The sequence below is a fragment of the Ochotona curzoniae genome, unplaced genomic scaffold (assembly GCF_017591425.1).
Source record: "Ochotona curzoniae isolate NIBS_2020 unplaced genomic scaffold, NIBS_Ocur_1.0 scaffold_3835, whole genome shotgun sequence".
Taxonomy (NCBI): domain Eukaryota; kingdom Metazoa; phylum Chordata; class Mammalia; order Lagomorpha; family Ochotonidae; genus Ochotona; species Ochotona curzoniae.
In genome coordinates this window covers 34,405,446-34,419,621 of record NW_024467114.1, presented here as the reverse complement: position 1 = coordinate 34,419,621, position 14,176 = coordinate 34,405,446, and the positions used below count along the sequence as shown (strand labels likewise).

At 40.2% G+C, this 14,176-nt stretch overlaps 1 protein-coding gene across 1 annotated transcript in view; it reads right to left on the bottom strand.

The window, feature by feature from the left end:
- Positions 1-14,176, bottom strand: part of MEOX2 (mesenchyme homeobox 2) — a 66,793-nt gene that overhangs the window by 16,475 nt on the left and 36,142 nt on the right. Inside the window, exon 2 of the mRNA XM_040964918.1 lies at positions 545-717. Coding sequence (XP_040820852.1) covers positions 545-717 — 173 coding nt within the window. The remainder of the gene's footprint in view (positions 1-544; positions 718-14,176) is intronic.

Below are 14,176 nucleotides of genomic sequence, written 5' to 3'. Positions count from 1 at the left end.
TGAGGTTCTCAGAGCGCCACATGTTCCAGACTGCTCTGCATTGATCCGCAGCAGCGCTCAACCTGAGGGCTTATATGTAGACTAAACAAATAATGAACATGTTCACCTTGTGCTATTGAGGACTGAGAGATAATATGATACTGTAACATGACATAGTCTATCCTGACCAACAGAGGAAACTACGAGGTTTTCAATTTTCTTGCATGTCAAATAAGACATTTTTGGAAGGACATAGCCTTTCTATGTGTCATTATTATGTCGAGTGGTATTTTCAGCACCCTCCCACTAAGTACAGGAAGATTATTGTTACACAATTCAAAAGTCCTTCAAACTACACCAACACAGTCGCTTCTTTCCAAAAAGGAAAAATCATTGATCTTTTCCTTTTTCCATTTTGCTGGGTAAAATCCTTCATCACAAAACAGTATCCCTGTCTCCCTTTCGATACTGAAGAACTACAAATCCAGATAGTTCAAAAATGGTAAGAGAGGGTCATTGAACTACAGCAATGAAAACAGCCCCTTGTGGCAATGCCCAGGTTTACCTGTCTTTCAGTGAGATCCAAGTTCACTGCTATCTCGTAGCGCCTCAGCCTGGTCAGATAGTTGTGATGGGCAAATTCTGCTTCAAGTTCTCTGATCTGCTCTTTGGTAAAAGCTGTCCTTTCCTTCCTGGGTTTGCTGTTGACTTCAGACTTGTAGTTTCCTTCCTGGGAATCTGGAAAAAAAAAAAAGAACCGCTGGTACCAACTTCTTCATCCAAACACATGTAGCCAGGGCATTCATTGTGATTGATTTAACTGCTTTTCCAGGTATAGGGCTAGACTTGGGACAAATGGAGACCAGAGGTAGAAAGGCTGATCTCACATCCACAGTGTACAACGTGTTCCCCAGTTGTCCCATCTCTCTTCAAGCAACTGACATCCTAGTGCAGAGTTGTCACATTTTCTTACAAAACATGTACCATATTTTATTGTTTGTAACAGAATGAAATAAGAAGAAGTTAGACTTTGTCCAGCATAATGACTCAACAGTTAAATTCTCACCTTACAAATACCGGGATGTCATATGAATACTGGTTCATGTTCTGGCTGCCCTACTTTACATCCACCCTCCTACATATGGCCTGAAAAGCAGTAGGGCATGGTCCAAAGCCTTTTAAATGATTGTTTATGCATTTGAAAGGCAAACAAGAAACTACACACAAACACACACACACACACTAAGAGAAATAAAAATAGAGAGAGAGATTGCTTATCCACTAGTTCATTTCCCAGATGACCGTAAGGTTTGGGAGTATGTCAAGTCAAACCTAGGAGCCAGGAACTCCATCTGGGCCTCTTACAAAAGGGACCTTGGTGCTCAACTTTTGCTACTTTCCCAGGAGCATTAGCAGGATGCTAGCTGGGAAGGAGATGAGCTGATAGATTTGAAGTGGCTCTCCAAGATAGCATGACTGCAATGCAAGCTGGAACTTAAAGACCTCTTAGGACAACAGACCCCTGAACATGAACATGTAAAAAAATGCTAATGCAGTATATGAACATGAGAACAGCCCAAGCATTTAGCAAATGTACAATTGAATTTCAGACTCAAATTGAGCATATGCAAATGTATATGTGTACTTATTGTCCTGTTGAGATCTATTTAGATGTGATCTCCCTGAGATCACAAAAGCAAAAAAGCTTTTATCCAATTTGCATCACTTTGCATCACTCTGGCTCCATCGTGGTGTAAAGTAAAATTGTGTTTATATATCCTAGAATATGAATATGCATGAGATGAATAATACCTAAATCACCTGATTATGCCAAATCTTATAAAATACTTACAAGAAAAATAAGAATAGAGGCCAGCACTGTGATGCAACAGATTAGGCTGCTGCCTGACACCTGCATCCCAGGAGTATCATTTTTGAGTCCCAGCTACTGTACTCACTACTGATTCACCTGGGAAAGTGACAGACAGATGTTGCCTCGGTGTGTAGGCCCTGCCACTCACGTGGGAGTCTCGGAGGGAGTTCCAGGCTCCAACCTTCATTCTGGTCCAACTCCAGGTATTCCAACCATTTAGGGAGGAGTGAATCAGTGGGCGGAAAACATGTCTCTCTCTCACTCCCTCTCTGTCTCTCTCCCTCTCTTTAACTCTGCATATCAATGAACTAAATACTTTTAAAAGAGCTTTAAGTAACAACATTCACTTGGATCATGTACTTCCATCATTGTTTTTGAAGGCTGACAGGAGGCATTCTTAATATTCCAAAGAATAAACTGTGTGTCCGTAATGGAGTGAAAACCACACACATACCCCCAGGTATAAAGTAATCACACTCAGGAGGTCTAACTTATCCTCAGGGAAATGCCAACCTATCCAAGGTTAAGGGCACATTTATTTCTGCTTTATAATCATGTTTTGGATTGTGTTCAGGCATCTGAATCAAGTGGACAATCAGCCCTTCTCTGAGCCCAGAGGAGAGGGGCAATGTAGAAAAAATAGGGTGAAATCTTGGTTAAATAGTGGCCATAAAAGAATTAAAATGGTAACATGGTATGCCTTCTAAGTGATCCTTTCAATCACATTTGTTTTTCCATCTGGTGAAGTTCATTATGCCAAGAAGTACAAAAAAAAATGTTTTTTCTTTTACTAACTCTTTTACTTCCTGTCTGCTTGGTGCTGGTGGTGGCTGGGTTGGGGAGGGGTTGGCGAGATGCAGCTGAAATACAGAGGGTCCTGCAAAATGGAAATCCACCAGATGAGCACAGCAATGTAAACACATTTGTCCTGCTTCCCGCCAGAGTCTAAGTGAGCCAGACTGGGAAAAGTCGTGGTCTCGCAGCAGCAGCAGCAGCAGCCACGGTATGCACCGACCTCTTAGCACAGTGGCCGTGACTTCCACTCTCTGTGGGGTCGTGGTGTGGATTTCACTGCCTAGAGCACTGGCTCCGTGGGGAGGTGTTCCTCATTCACTGACCTCAGCACTGGGCTTGCCACCACTGCCCTGAGACTCTCTGCTTCCATGCGGCACAATACTATTTTGTGATCTGTCATGCACAGGTTCCTGGCACCTCACAGGGAGGCACAGGGATCAGATGAGTGACATAATGGATGATGTGTCACACTCTTGTAGGCCAAGACACCTGTGGGGACTGTAGTCAATCCTCCACGTTCCTGGAACAACACATCTGCCAACATCCACCCTGGAGGAGCAGCATTTCTCAGTAAAATTTCCCCTGATGACTGATTTTTTTTTTTTCCCCTCCAACTTTTTCACGGTCTGTCTGGACGACAGCAAGCTTAGCCCCAGCTCAGAAGTCCCAGATAACAAGCCCCTGTCACAGCCACTTACATTCTCAGGTGAACCCAAAGAATTTTTGCCAGCTTGGAGCCACTGCGTACATATAATCTGCATCTTGTAATTCTCTATGTGAAGTCACTGCACTTTTCGTCTTGAACCCCGGGCACTCTGCAAACTGACAGTCAAAGCAGAGCCTTTTTTTTCCCCCCTCATGAGCAATTCAATTCGAATGATTCATGGTTAGCCATTCCCTTATGTAAGCATGAATGAACAAATTCACATGGAGCAAAGCCTATTCACTGGTATTTATTTTTGTTTCTTTGAAATAGACCTCATCTGACTTTTGCAAAATTCAAAGCACTTTGTAGATGCCACACATCCACAACACACACACACACACACACACACACACACACACACACGCAATGCGGCCCAGTGCTCAGAAGGATGGACACCTGGAAGGTGCTCATTTGAACTCAAAATACACAACAGGAAGTTTAGATGTCCGGTGACAGGGTTTCAACAAAAAGCACACTATAAATCCACATTCCAAATCCAAAAGCAATGAGTGTGTGTTCAAGTTTCAAACTGCCTTGGCTCACAAATGCAATTCAGGAACTCCAAAGAAGTAAGCACGCACTGACAGCCACCACAGGAGGATTCAGTTCTAATGAACACAACACAGAGTGGGCGGGTGGGTGTTTCTGGCATTGTCACCTACCGGGAGACGGGGTAGCTGGGGCGGGCTGTGTCATTCATCAGCAGACACTTGCATCCTGAGTCTCAACCCTCCTGTTGTGGTTTGCACGCACCACACTGACACTGTTTTATTCAAAACTTTCTCCCTGGAATGGCTCTTCTGGATTGATATTTCCTATCGTTCTGATTTTATTTTCATGCTTTTTGCTTCACAGTTTGCAAAGGCGATCACTTGCTGACCCGAACGCGTCTCCTTTTATCACCTGGAGAGTTATTCTTTGGTGGAAAATGGGTGGGAGCCACTGACAAGGCTCTTGGCAGATTTCACCTCAGCTTCCATCTGCTTTCCAGCTGTTCTGACCAAAGCCAAACCGCCCTGTGATTCCTTCAGTCTCCCGCCGTCTGTGCCAAATGGTAGGTGCTCAGAGTCCGTCTTCCCTGAAGCCGCAATCAGAACCTCACCACGTGCACAGCACATTCCAAGGTAAAATATGACAAGTGATGTTTTTTCTCCCAGGCACTTTAATGCACCTGTGGGGGCACCCTCACACTCTCAACCGCATGGAGGGATTGCTGACTTAGGTGTTCAGGTAGACTCCACAGCTCCGGGTCCCCCATCTTCTGCTCCCCACGGTTATGCTAATGGACAAAGTCTGCACTACTTCCGTGGAGGATAAAAATTGCTCTCCAAGGATCGTGTCTGTCTGGTGCTTAGAACTACTCCACATGTGACTTTTTATTTCCCCCAGTGCAAGGGGATGCCAAAAGATAATAATGTTTTATTAAGGACAAATCATGAGGGGGACGCAATCGGTCCACTAGCAGGACAGAATACTTTTCAGCAGAAGAAAAATAATGAAGTCTGATTGAGTGTATTTCTGGCTACTCTGGGTAAACTTATTAACTTACTGAAATGAAAAATGTAATTTACCCATGTCTGCAAAATATTAAAATGTAATGGGGCATCCATACAGCTTAGACTATAATGAATTCTTATTTCATATTCTGAAGGAAAAAATGAATGCTAAGGCTCAGCACATTTCAGTCCATTTGGACTTCATACGTCAAGGTCTTGTCAGCTATTCAAAACGAGTGTGATTCTGTTATTTATTAACAAGGCTGCACAGGTCTGTGGGTAAAGGAAGCTAATAACCACCTTTATATGCACAGGGATTGTGGACGGAGGCAGGAAAATGCATAGAATAATCCTATTGATGCTAGTCATTTTCACATTTAAACGGGAAATTGCCTTCTTATGGGCATTGATCCAACTTGCTACTCTAGCTGCTTAATGAGTGAGTATTTCAGCTTCTCTTCCCCTTTTTTTTTTTCAAAGTAAACAACGTTCCCCGGGGATTCTTAAATCCCCTTGCCAATCCAGTCTCCATATTTGAGAACCACAGTCATGGTGAGGCACTATTAGGAGTGAATGTGTCTATTATAGAAGTGAGGCTCCTAAGCTGGGAAAGCAGGACTGAAAACCACTCAGCTAGGTCTAGAACGGCATAGCCCTTAAAAACTTGCATTATTTCTTACACCTCTGATTTTTAAGAAGTCCGGCTATTGCCTTAGTTTGTTTCACAATGCCAACCTAAATTTCACATGCAAGAATTAATTTTACAGACGTTAGAAGACATTATGTGGACTGCTGTCTTCAAAATGCAGAGTCCTTCTCACTTGCTAGACCAGTGGTTTGGGATTTTTTTTGTTTGTTTGTTTGTTTTTTGCTGGTAGATGCTCTGCTTTCCCATATCTGGACTCCTCGTCCACCACTTCTGTGATGAGTCATAGGATTGTCCAATACACTCTTGGGGATTATATAAATCAGATTAATTCCCATTTTAGTTAAATTGAAGACAGATTCTGTTTCTTAGATTCTGTAACTGATTAAATGACTTGACTGAATCATTTAGAAATGATAAGCCATTTGTCTTGATTAAGGACACTGAATGTTCTGGTAGTCTATATTCAAAGATTATTGCGTGTAGCTAAACATTTCATGTAATGCCCCTTCAACTTTAATTTTCCAACTTCACTTTCTGCAAATACTCTTAGGTTTTATACATAGATACATACATATGTACCTATGAAATCAGTTATTAAAACAAATTAAATGAAAACGTAACAAACATGTTTGCATCAATATTTTGCAGAACAAATGGCTAATTTATAAAACAAATCATGCGATTCAATGAAGGAGGAAAGTATGAAGACTGAACATGCTTTATAAAATCTAAATATTTTGATAGCATTTTAAAAATCTGTGTTCATTTGAAAGGCAAAATTACTGAGAAAGAAGAGACAGACAAAAAGAAACCTTCCATCCATCCTCTGATTCACCCTGAAAGTGGCCTCAATGGTCCATGCTGGGCAAGGCTGAGCCTAGACCCTGGAACTGCATCTGTTTCTCTCAGGTAGGAGGCAGGGGCCCAAGAGCTAAGAACCCCCCCCCCCCGTTGATGCTTTAGCAGGTGAATCAACACGGAGCTGATAGGAAGTAGAGTAGCCAGAACTAGAACAAAAGCTCCAACCTGGGATATCAGCATTGCAAATGGCAGTTGTACTCCATCTGTCCTCGCGCACAGTGCACGTGTGTCTGGATTATGCCTGACAACAAGGAACTTCTCAGGGATTGTTTTGTGTTTCTTTTGGGAGTAGGAAAGCTTTGTGATCTACAAAAGCTTATTCCATTTCCCCTCATCACTGCAGTTTAAAAAGATATGCCTCTGTGGGTTTCCAAAAATCCTTTCTCTTCCTTCAGTTAGTGTCTATACTTTCTGCCACTACACGGAGGCTTTCTTCATTAGTGATTCCATTGTTAGAGGTGGATAAAGATGATACTGGCCTCCATGTCTGCATTTATTTCAGGCAGAAGCATCGGGGCAGCAGCGAGGTCATGAAATGGAGTCCAATACCCTCCACGCGCGTGCTCCATTCACCTCCTATCCTGCCCTTAGTGGCAAGTACCTTGCAGTTACATTGTACCACTGCAACTCTAGGGATGTATGGTGACCAGGAAGCTATTGTCACCAATTAATCAAAATAAGTAACTTGAGAGTAGCTGGAGAAACTGTGTGACATTTCAAATTGATGCCGTGAAAGGGGCCAAAAGCACCAGGTTCTCACACAACACCATAGCATAGCATAAGGTACAGAATCTGCCAGCAGCATGAGTAACGCACAAGGGCACAGGTGAGCTGCCCTCGAGTTATCTTTATTATGGAAGACAAGTTATCACAGAGTGCAAAGATTTGAATATGTGCCCTAACTCTGAGCCCAAGTTTTGGGCAAGTATAGAGTCCAGGTAATTGAAACTTCTCATGTTTCGCTTTTTCATCCTTGAATTCTTAGTGTCAACCACCTGAGTCTGAAACCTTCAGATTTGGTTATAATTATGACTTCAAGTATGAAGCTAAGAAGACATGCTCTAAGGATTTAAGTGAATTTCAACTTAAAAGGAGGGATGCAGGAATCCCATTTTAATACTGTCTTATGTAAACTTTTATCCGTTTGTTATAAAACTGACAGTAGATGGGGACAGGTCAGATGAATATCACCTTTTACCTACATCACCTCCCTAAATGCATTCAGACAGAACCATGCCAAATTAGAATCCAGACTGAGTGAACAATAATGTGATGTATATTTCCATATATCCAGAAAAGAGGATTTTCACTGCTCCCCTGTGAAGAAATGAACTTCTTGGAGTCACAGAAATGTGAATCACTCTGAGTTGATCATTATACAATGATTGAGCATTATAAATCGCATTCCACAAATTTGTGTAATTATTCTGTTTTAAATTACATTAAATGTTTGAAAACGTTCTGGAACATTGCTTAATACCACTACAGCAAAAAAGAGAAAGAGAAAGCAAAAAATATCTCACCACTAATCTTACTAACATGTAAAACCCAAGAGATGAAGTGTTACATGGATGAGGAAGGAGATAGCATAGAGTTCTGACCTCAGTGTAGCAGACATCTGAGACGGACAGTTCTTACCAGATCTGTATTCAAGGAAACGTGAACAGGCTGTTGAGCAGCTTCCCTGGCTTCTATGTCCATGATACGCATAACGATACTGAAACCCTTCTTGTTGCACAGATACCATAAGAGACAACCAAGTCAGTGTAGATTTCAGAAGACGGTGAACAGTGCTTTAGCCCATTATGGATATCACACAGGACACACAATAGTTGATGATTGGGGAAAAATCAAATTTAACTGAGCAATTGTATTTTAATAAACTAAATGCAGCTTAGTTGTGCCGTGAAGGTGTGTATCCAACACTGTAGAGTTGAGAAAGACTTCCCACAGGTAGTGTTGGGTAGCAGGTGTCAACACCTGTAAGCTGTAAGACTCTCTCTTAGGGGATCAACCGGAAGAACTGTGAATTCCTCGTCTCAATAAATTCACCATAGACCCATGGCCAACCCTTAGTTATCTCCTCCACGCGGATGGTTGAACTATACATTAGATTCTTCAACAAGAGATTTTTGTCAAAGCTAAATCATCCAAACTCAGTATGTTTTAAAACTTGAGGGAATTAGCCATAGAGACCAGCAAAATGGGCATAAACACAGAAAGTGTTGCCATTTCCCTGAGCCCTAAACTTTGAAAGTTTAGTTGTTTTTTGTAGGTATCAGAGGGAATTAGCATGTTTCTACAACACATAAAGGCACATAAGAATTTTTTTAAAAGCCAATTAGCTGCCAAATACATATTTAAGTAGTATGACTGAATTTCAAAATACTAGTTTAGTATACAATAATTTTAAAAAATCAAGCAAATGCTTGCAAGTCAGTATTTTCATGTGTCTAGTTACAGATGAGAAATGGCCTTTAAAGTGGTAGAATGATTCTTCAGAAGTGATAAATATCACCAGCACTCTGAATTTTAAGGCATTTCTAAAGCTTTGCCATTTGGTCACGAAATAGGCACATTACGTGTTCTGAACTCATAGCATACACTATTGATTCATGGTCTTTTTACAGGAACAAGGATTTCCCTGGCCATTGTTGTCCTTTTGGGCATGAAATAGGAGATGAAAGATCTCTTGTGTTGGAAAATATGTGTGTGTGCGTGCGTGTGTGTATCCTGCTCTCTCTGTAACTCTTTGAAATAAATAAAGAAAGAAATACTTTAGGAGTGGGGAGAAAAAAGTTGGTGGAGGCATTGTGATAAAGTAGGTTGAGCAAGCTGCCCATGATGCCAGCATGTACCTACGTCTTCTGCATGTGGAAGACTCAGATGGAGTTTTGGGCACTTCTATTCAGCCTGCTACAACCCTGGCCATTGTGGTCATTTAGAGAGTGATCCAGTGGATGGAAGGTCTCTAACTGTGTAACTGTGCCTTTCAAATCCTTGAAAAAAAAAACCACAAAATTTTAGAGCACCTCAATGTAATTAGTAAACTAAATATTGCTATAAAAAATAAACAAGCAAAACTTTGAGTACGAACAGAACATATCCAACAGCTTTTAAAAACACAGTATCTGCCTCTTACCTGGCCATTCAACGCATTTACATTAATTTCACCACCTGTATCCAGACTCAAGCTGAAGAAAATTATTAAGTCATCTAGAGAAAGGACTGCATGTTGTAATCACTGAATAAGTGATCTCTGGCTGTGACTTAACACCTTATTGTTTGGATTTAATATGTGATGGAATCAAGACATAGAAAGCTTATCTAAAACTTAGGTGAAATTTTTTTGCTCTTAAAATGAAGCTCCATCTAAAATGTAGGAAGTTTAAAATTCACACAACAAAGAACTGTGGTTCAATTTCCACTGAAAAACAGGTGAGTTCCTAGAAGGACCTATGTGCTATTTTTAGCCAGCCATCAACTCAAACAGAAAGTTTAATTACGATTTCCACGGTAACTGGTGAGGTGAATCCGTTAAAGGCCCAGTGGGACCCCCAGGAGTTTTCTTGTTTGCTCGGAAAGGTTTCTGGCAGAAATTTGTTGAAATATCATAAATATAAAACCCGGCCTGCAGGTTTAAGTAGAGTAACTCAGTCTGCTTGTGTGTGTGTTTGAGTATGTGTAAGTATACTGGTGTGTAAGAATGAGTATGTGTGAGCATACATGTGAGAGTATGAGTGAGGAATGTAAGTATACATGCATGTGTGTGAGAGTATGAAGTGTGTATAGGTATGCATGTATGTGAGAGAATGTCAGTGTGTGTGTCAGTTTATGAGTATGTACATATATTTCTTATTTTTAAAATGTCCTGCTATAGCTCAGCACAATGGTTCAATTGACTAATCCTCTTTCTGCAAAGCCCTGGAATCCTCCAGATGGGTGCCGGTTCTAATCCTGGCAGCTCCACTCCCATCCAGCTCCCTGCTTGTGGTTTGGGAAAGCACTGGAGGATGGCCCAAAGCCTTGGGACCCTGCACCAGCATGGGAGACCTGGAAGAAGCTCCTGGTTTCGAATGGGCTCAGCTCTGGTCACTGCAGTCGATTCAGGAACAAATCAGCAGCAAGAACTTCATCCCTCCTTCTTTCTATTAAGGTGTCTTTCCATTAAAAATAAATAAATCTTAAAAAAAAAGGAGTCCTTCCAAATACAGATTTAGCTAGAAGATTCGCTTCCTGCCTATACTTAGGATCACATAAAGTGTTGCAATTTTTTAATTTTAATTTTATATATATTTTAATCAAGACAAGAAGGATTTACTAGCCCATCATTTTTAATGTTGTGCCTTTGTCACTTATTAGGACCTGTCATCTTCATGTAACTTTCTTCAAATGGGAGGTTTGAGAAGTAAATCATTCAAGTATTTTTTTAATTATGAAATAATCATTCTGAAAGTTAATAACCAATCATTAATCGATTTTACTTGACTTCATAGTAAAAAAAAATGTAAGCTATAAAAGCAAAACAGTGCACAAAAGTAATAAGATAAAATGATTTTAAGATCCCAGACAAGCTGAGTTTCTGGCTCAGAAATTAAGGAATAGCTTGCTCTTGTCTGCTGCTGGGAGGAAAGGACATTTGGGAAATCTTGTTAAACTGTGAGATTCTAAAGTGTCATTTAAGCACATAATGATGCTGTCTTCTCTGTAGAACCAGGCACACACAGCCCATAATCAATGACAGAAGTGTGGGACATGCAACACGTGAGTAGTTTGTTGTACAATATGTAAAGAAATAAATAGATTTGTATGATATAGTACCTATATGTAGGCAGCCTACAATCAAGCTGGAAATGAAAGCTACTTAAAATTTATTATAAATAATTGCAAACCATAGTCCTCAGAGTACTATCAAACATTGCAGATTGATGCGTCAGGGTTCATGACTTTCAGCTAGATCAATTTATGGAAATGGCAACATTAATAACAGGGGCTGAGTGTTTGCATCAGGAGTTACTGAGCTGTCTCACCTTGGGATGCTTGACTGTAAGCCCTGCATCCTCTTCCCATTGCATCTTCTCTTGATTCCCACCCTGGGAGGCAGCAGGCCATGCCCAAAGAGCCCACATCCTGTCTCCTACCTGTAAGAGCTGGTTTAAGATCCTCATTCAAGGCTTTCACCAAGGTCATCCACAGTATTTGTTACAAGTGCAGGCATTTGGAACCTGAACCGACAAATACAGGGTCTCTCTACCTTTCAAATAAGTTAACAGATTAAAATGATTAAAAAGCAATTTAAATTCAGTTATAGTTGATGTATCACGAATAATACGTTGAATGAATTTTGCTAGATGATAACTTTCATGAAATGCTTTGCTTTTTAAAGATTTATTTTTATTTTTACTGGAAAGTCAGATACACAAAGAAGAGGAAAGACAGAGAGGAAGATCTTCTGTAAACTGATTCACTCCCCAAACAGCTACAACCGTTGAAGCTGAGCCAATGCAAAGCAAAGAACCCAGAGCCTCTTCCAGGTCTCTCACGTGGGTGCAGGGTCCCAAGGCTTTGGGCAGTCCTTGAGTGCTTTCCCAGACCATTAACAGAGAGCTGGATGGGAAGCGGGGCTGCCGGGATTAGAACAGATGCCCATATGGGATCCTGGCATGTGCAAGGCGAGGACTTTAGCTGCTAGGCTACTGTGCCAGGCACTGATATTATTTTAAAAGGTAAAGTTTTAGATCAGATACAAAAAAATTATCTACCAAATGGTGTATGAGTTGTATAAATCAAGTTAATGTGAATATGAACAATTGAACTAGATTTGCAATTTAATCCAAGGGTACAATTGTCTAGCGAAGCATTCTGTCCAAACTCATAATCTGGTATTTTTTCAACTGCCATATGTTATAACCAGGATGTAATTTGGAAGATTTTTTAAGGTAAATAATAGAAAACATGCAGGATTTCATTACAATAAGGAGGCAAATGAACTGGAACTGTTGCTCACATTTAACATCTGAGGTGTCACTCAGCAAAGAGACTGCATGCCTGGTTTTGCACACACAGCACACATGAAAACACATCATTTGTTCATTTTGCAATTAGTTTGAAGAGTAGAAAAGAAATCTCAGAAGGGACACACCTTTTCAAAGTTTTGCATTGGTCAACCAGAATTCTGGCTACAATTAAAAGCTTGTAACCAGCATACTTTAAAAAAAATTACATATGTAGAAAGAGAAAGAACTGGCTTAAAGTAAGTAGCAGAGGGTTTAAGACCTGCAAACTTGAGTTGAAAATCATTTCACCTGACTACTTTCTTAGTCTTCTAAGCTGGTTCTCTTTTGAAATTAAATTTCTTGTCTATTGAATCCACACCAAAAACAGAAAACCAAGTATGAATGTGAGAGAAAAATAATACGTCTCCTAATGTGTACCTGCCATTGAGTCTATCAAGCAGAATGTACCATGTTTGAGATTTAAGTGGCTGAAGAAATGTTTAAGACAGTTTGAAAGGCAGAATGACACACAGAGAGGGAAAGACAAGAAGAAGCAGGTATTTCATCTGCTGGTTCACTTCCCAAGTTTTGACCTTAATGTCTGGGTCTGGGCCAGGCCGGGGACACAAGCCAAGTCTCCTACATGGACGGAAGGGGCCTGACATCCCGATCCGTCTTCTGCTGCTTGCCAAGGCACATTATCTGGGAGATGGACTTATAGCAGGGCAGCCATAATTCAAACTGGCAGTCATGTGGGATTTGGCACCTTAAATTTCAGCTTCTTAGGTGAAATTTTTACTGTCACATTCACACTGTTTGAATTCGCCTTAAATCACTTTGCTGTTATTTGACATCTAGCACTTAGTAACATACATCTTTCTTTTCCTAAAAAATAAAATCCATTTTAAAAATCTCTTGACAATCGAGTGCTGCAATTTCTAACGTTGTCTATACCCAGATGTCATAATACACTTAAATAGCAGCATGATGAATTTATGGTTGTTGCTAAAGGCCTGTACTGCTGTAATGGTATAGAGGAAAGCAGGGCTGGGGGCGGAGCAGAGGATTCAGGGGAACAGAATGCAACATTTCTGAGTGTGTGGAACTTTATCATCAAAAATTAAAATGAGAAGCTATAAAAGAAATTCATTTGAGAAAGAGAAAACCTTATTTGACAGCAATTTCTACCAATATATATTTTTAAAACTTGCCTGTGCTCGTAATTTCTTTGGCCAATGAGTATGCTTGCTTTTAAAACGTGACAGCATTGGGCAGGTCTGACTGCGTTTATTTCTCTCCTATTATCTTTGCACAACCATGTCATTAAAAAGCTCTCCGAGTAAAGCATAAGTCAGTTTTTTAAATAGAATTTCATGATATTGTTTCCTATTTTTGAAGTCATTCAAAGTGAAAAATATTTATGTTTGTATGCATGTGTACATGTAATAGTCTATTGTAAATCAAATTAACGGAGCAGCTTCTGTTTGAAAAACTTTCAAATCTATGCAGAGTTTTAAAATAGTTTGTGAACATTTAAAGATTTCAAGCATGCATAGCTTCCAATAATTTCTATCCCAAAATAAACGCATATGTTAATTTCATTTTCTGTGAGGTTTTTGAAATCCTCTCAAATATGTACCTTGAATATTTTGTATGTCTTAAATCTATTGTACATGCGCTTCGTCAAATTCCTGCAAATTTTGGCACATAAAAACACTTCCAGCATTTTGATTGCCAATCACTAATACAATATCTAAACCTTCCTTTTAAAATTAGGTTAGAATGAGTCATACCCAGTTGCGAGCCAGCAGAAGGGGGGAA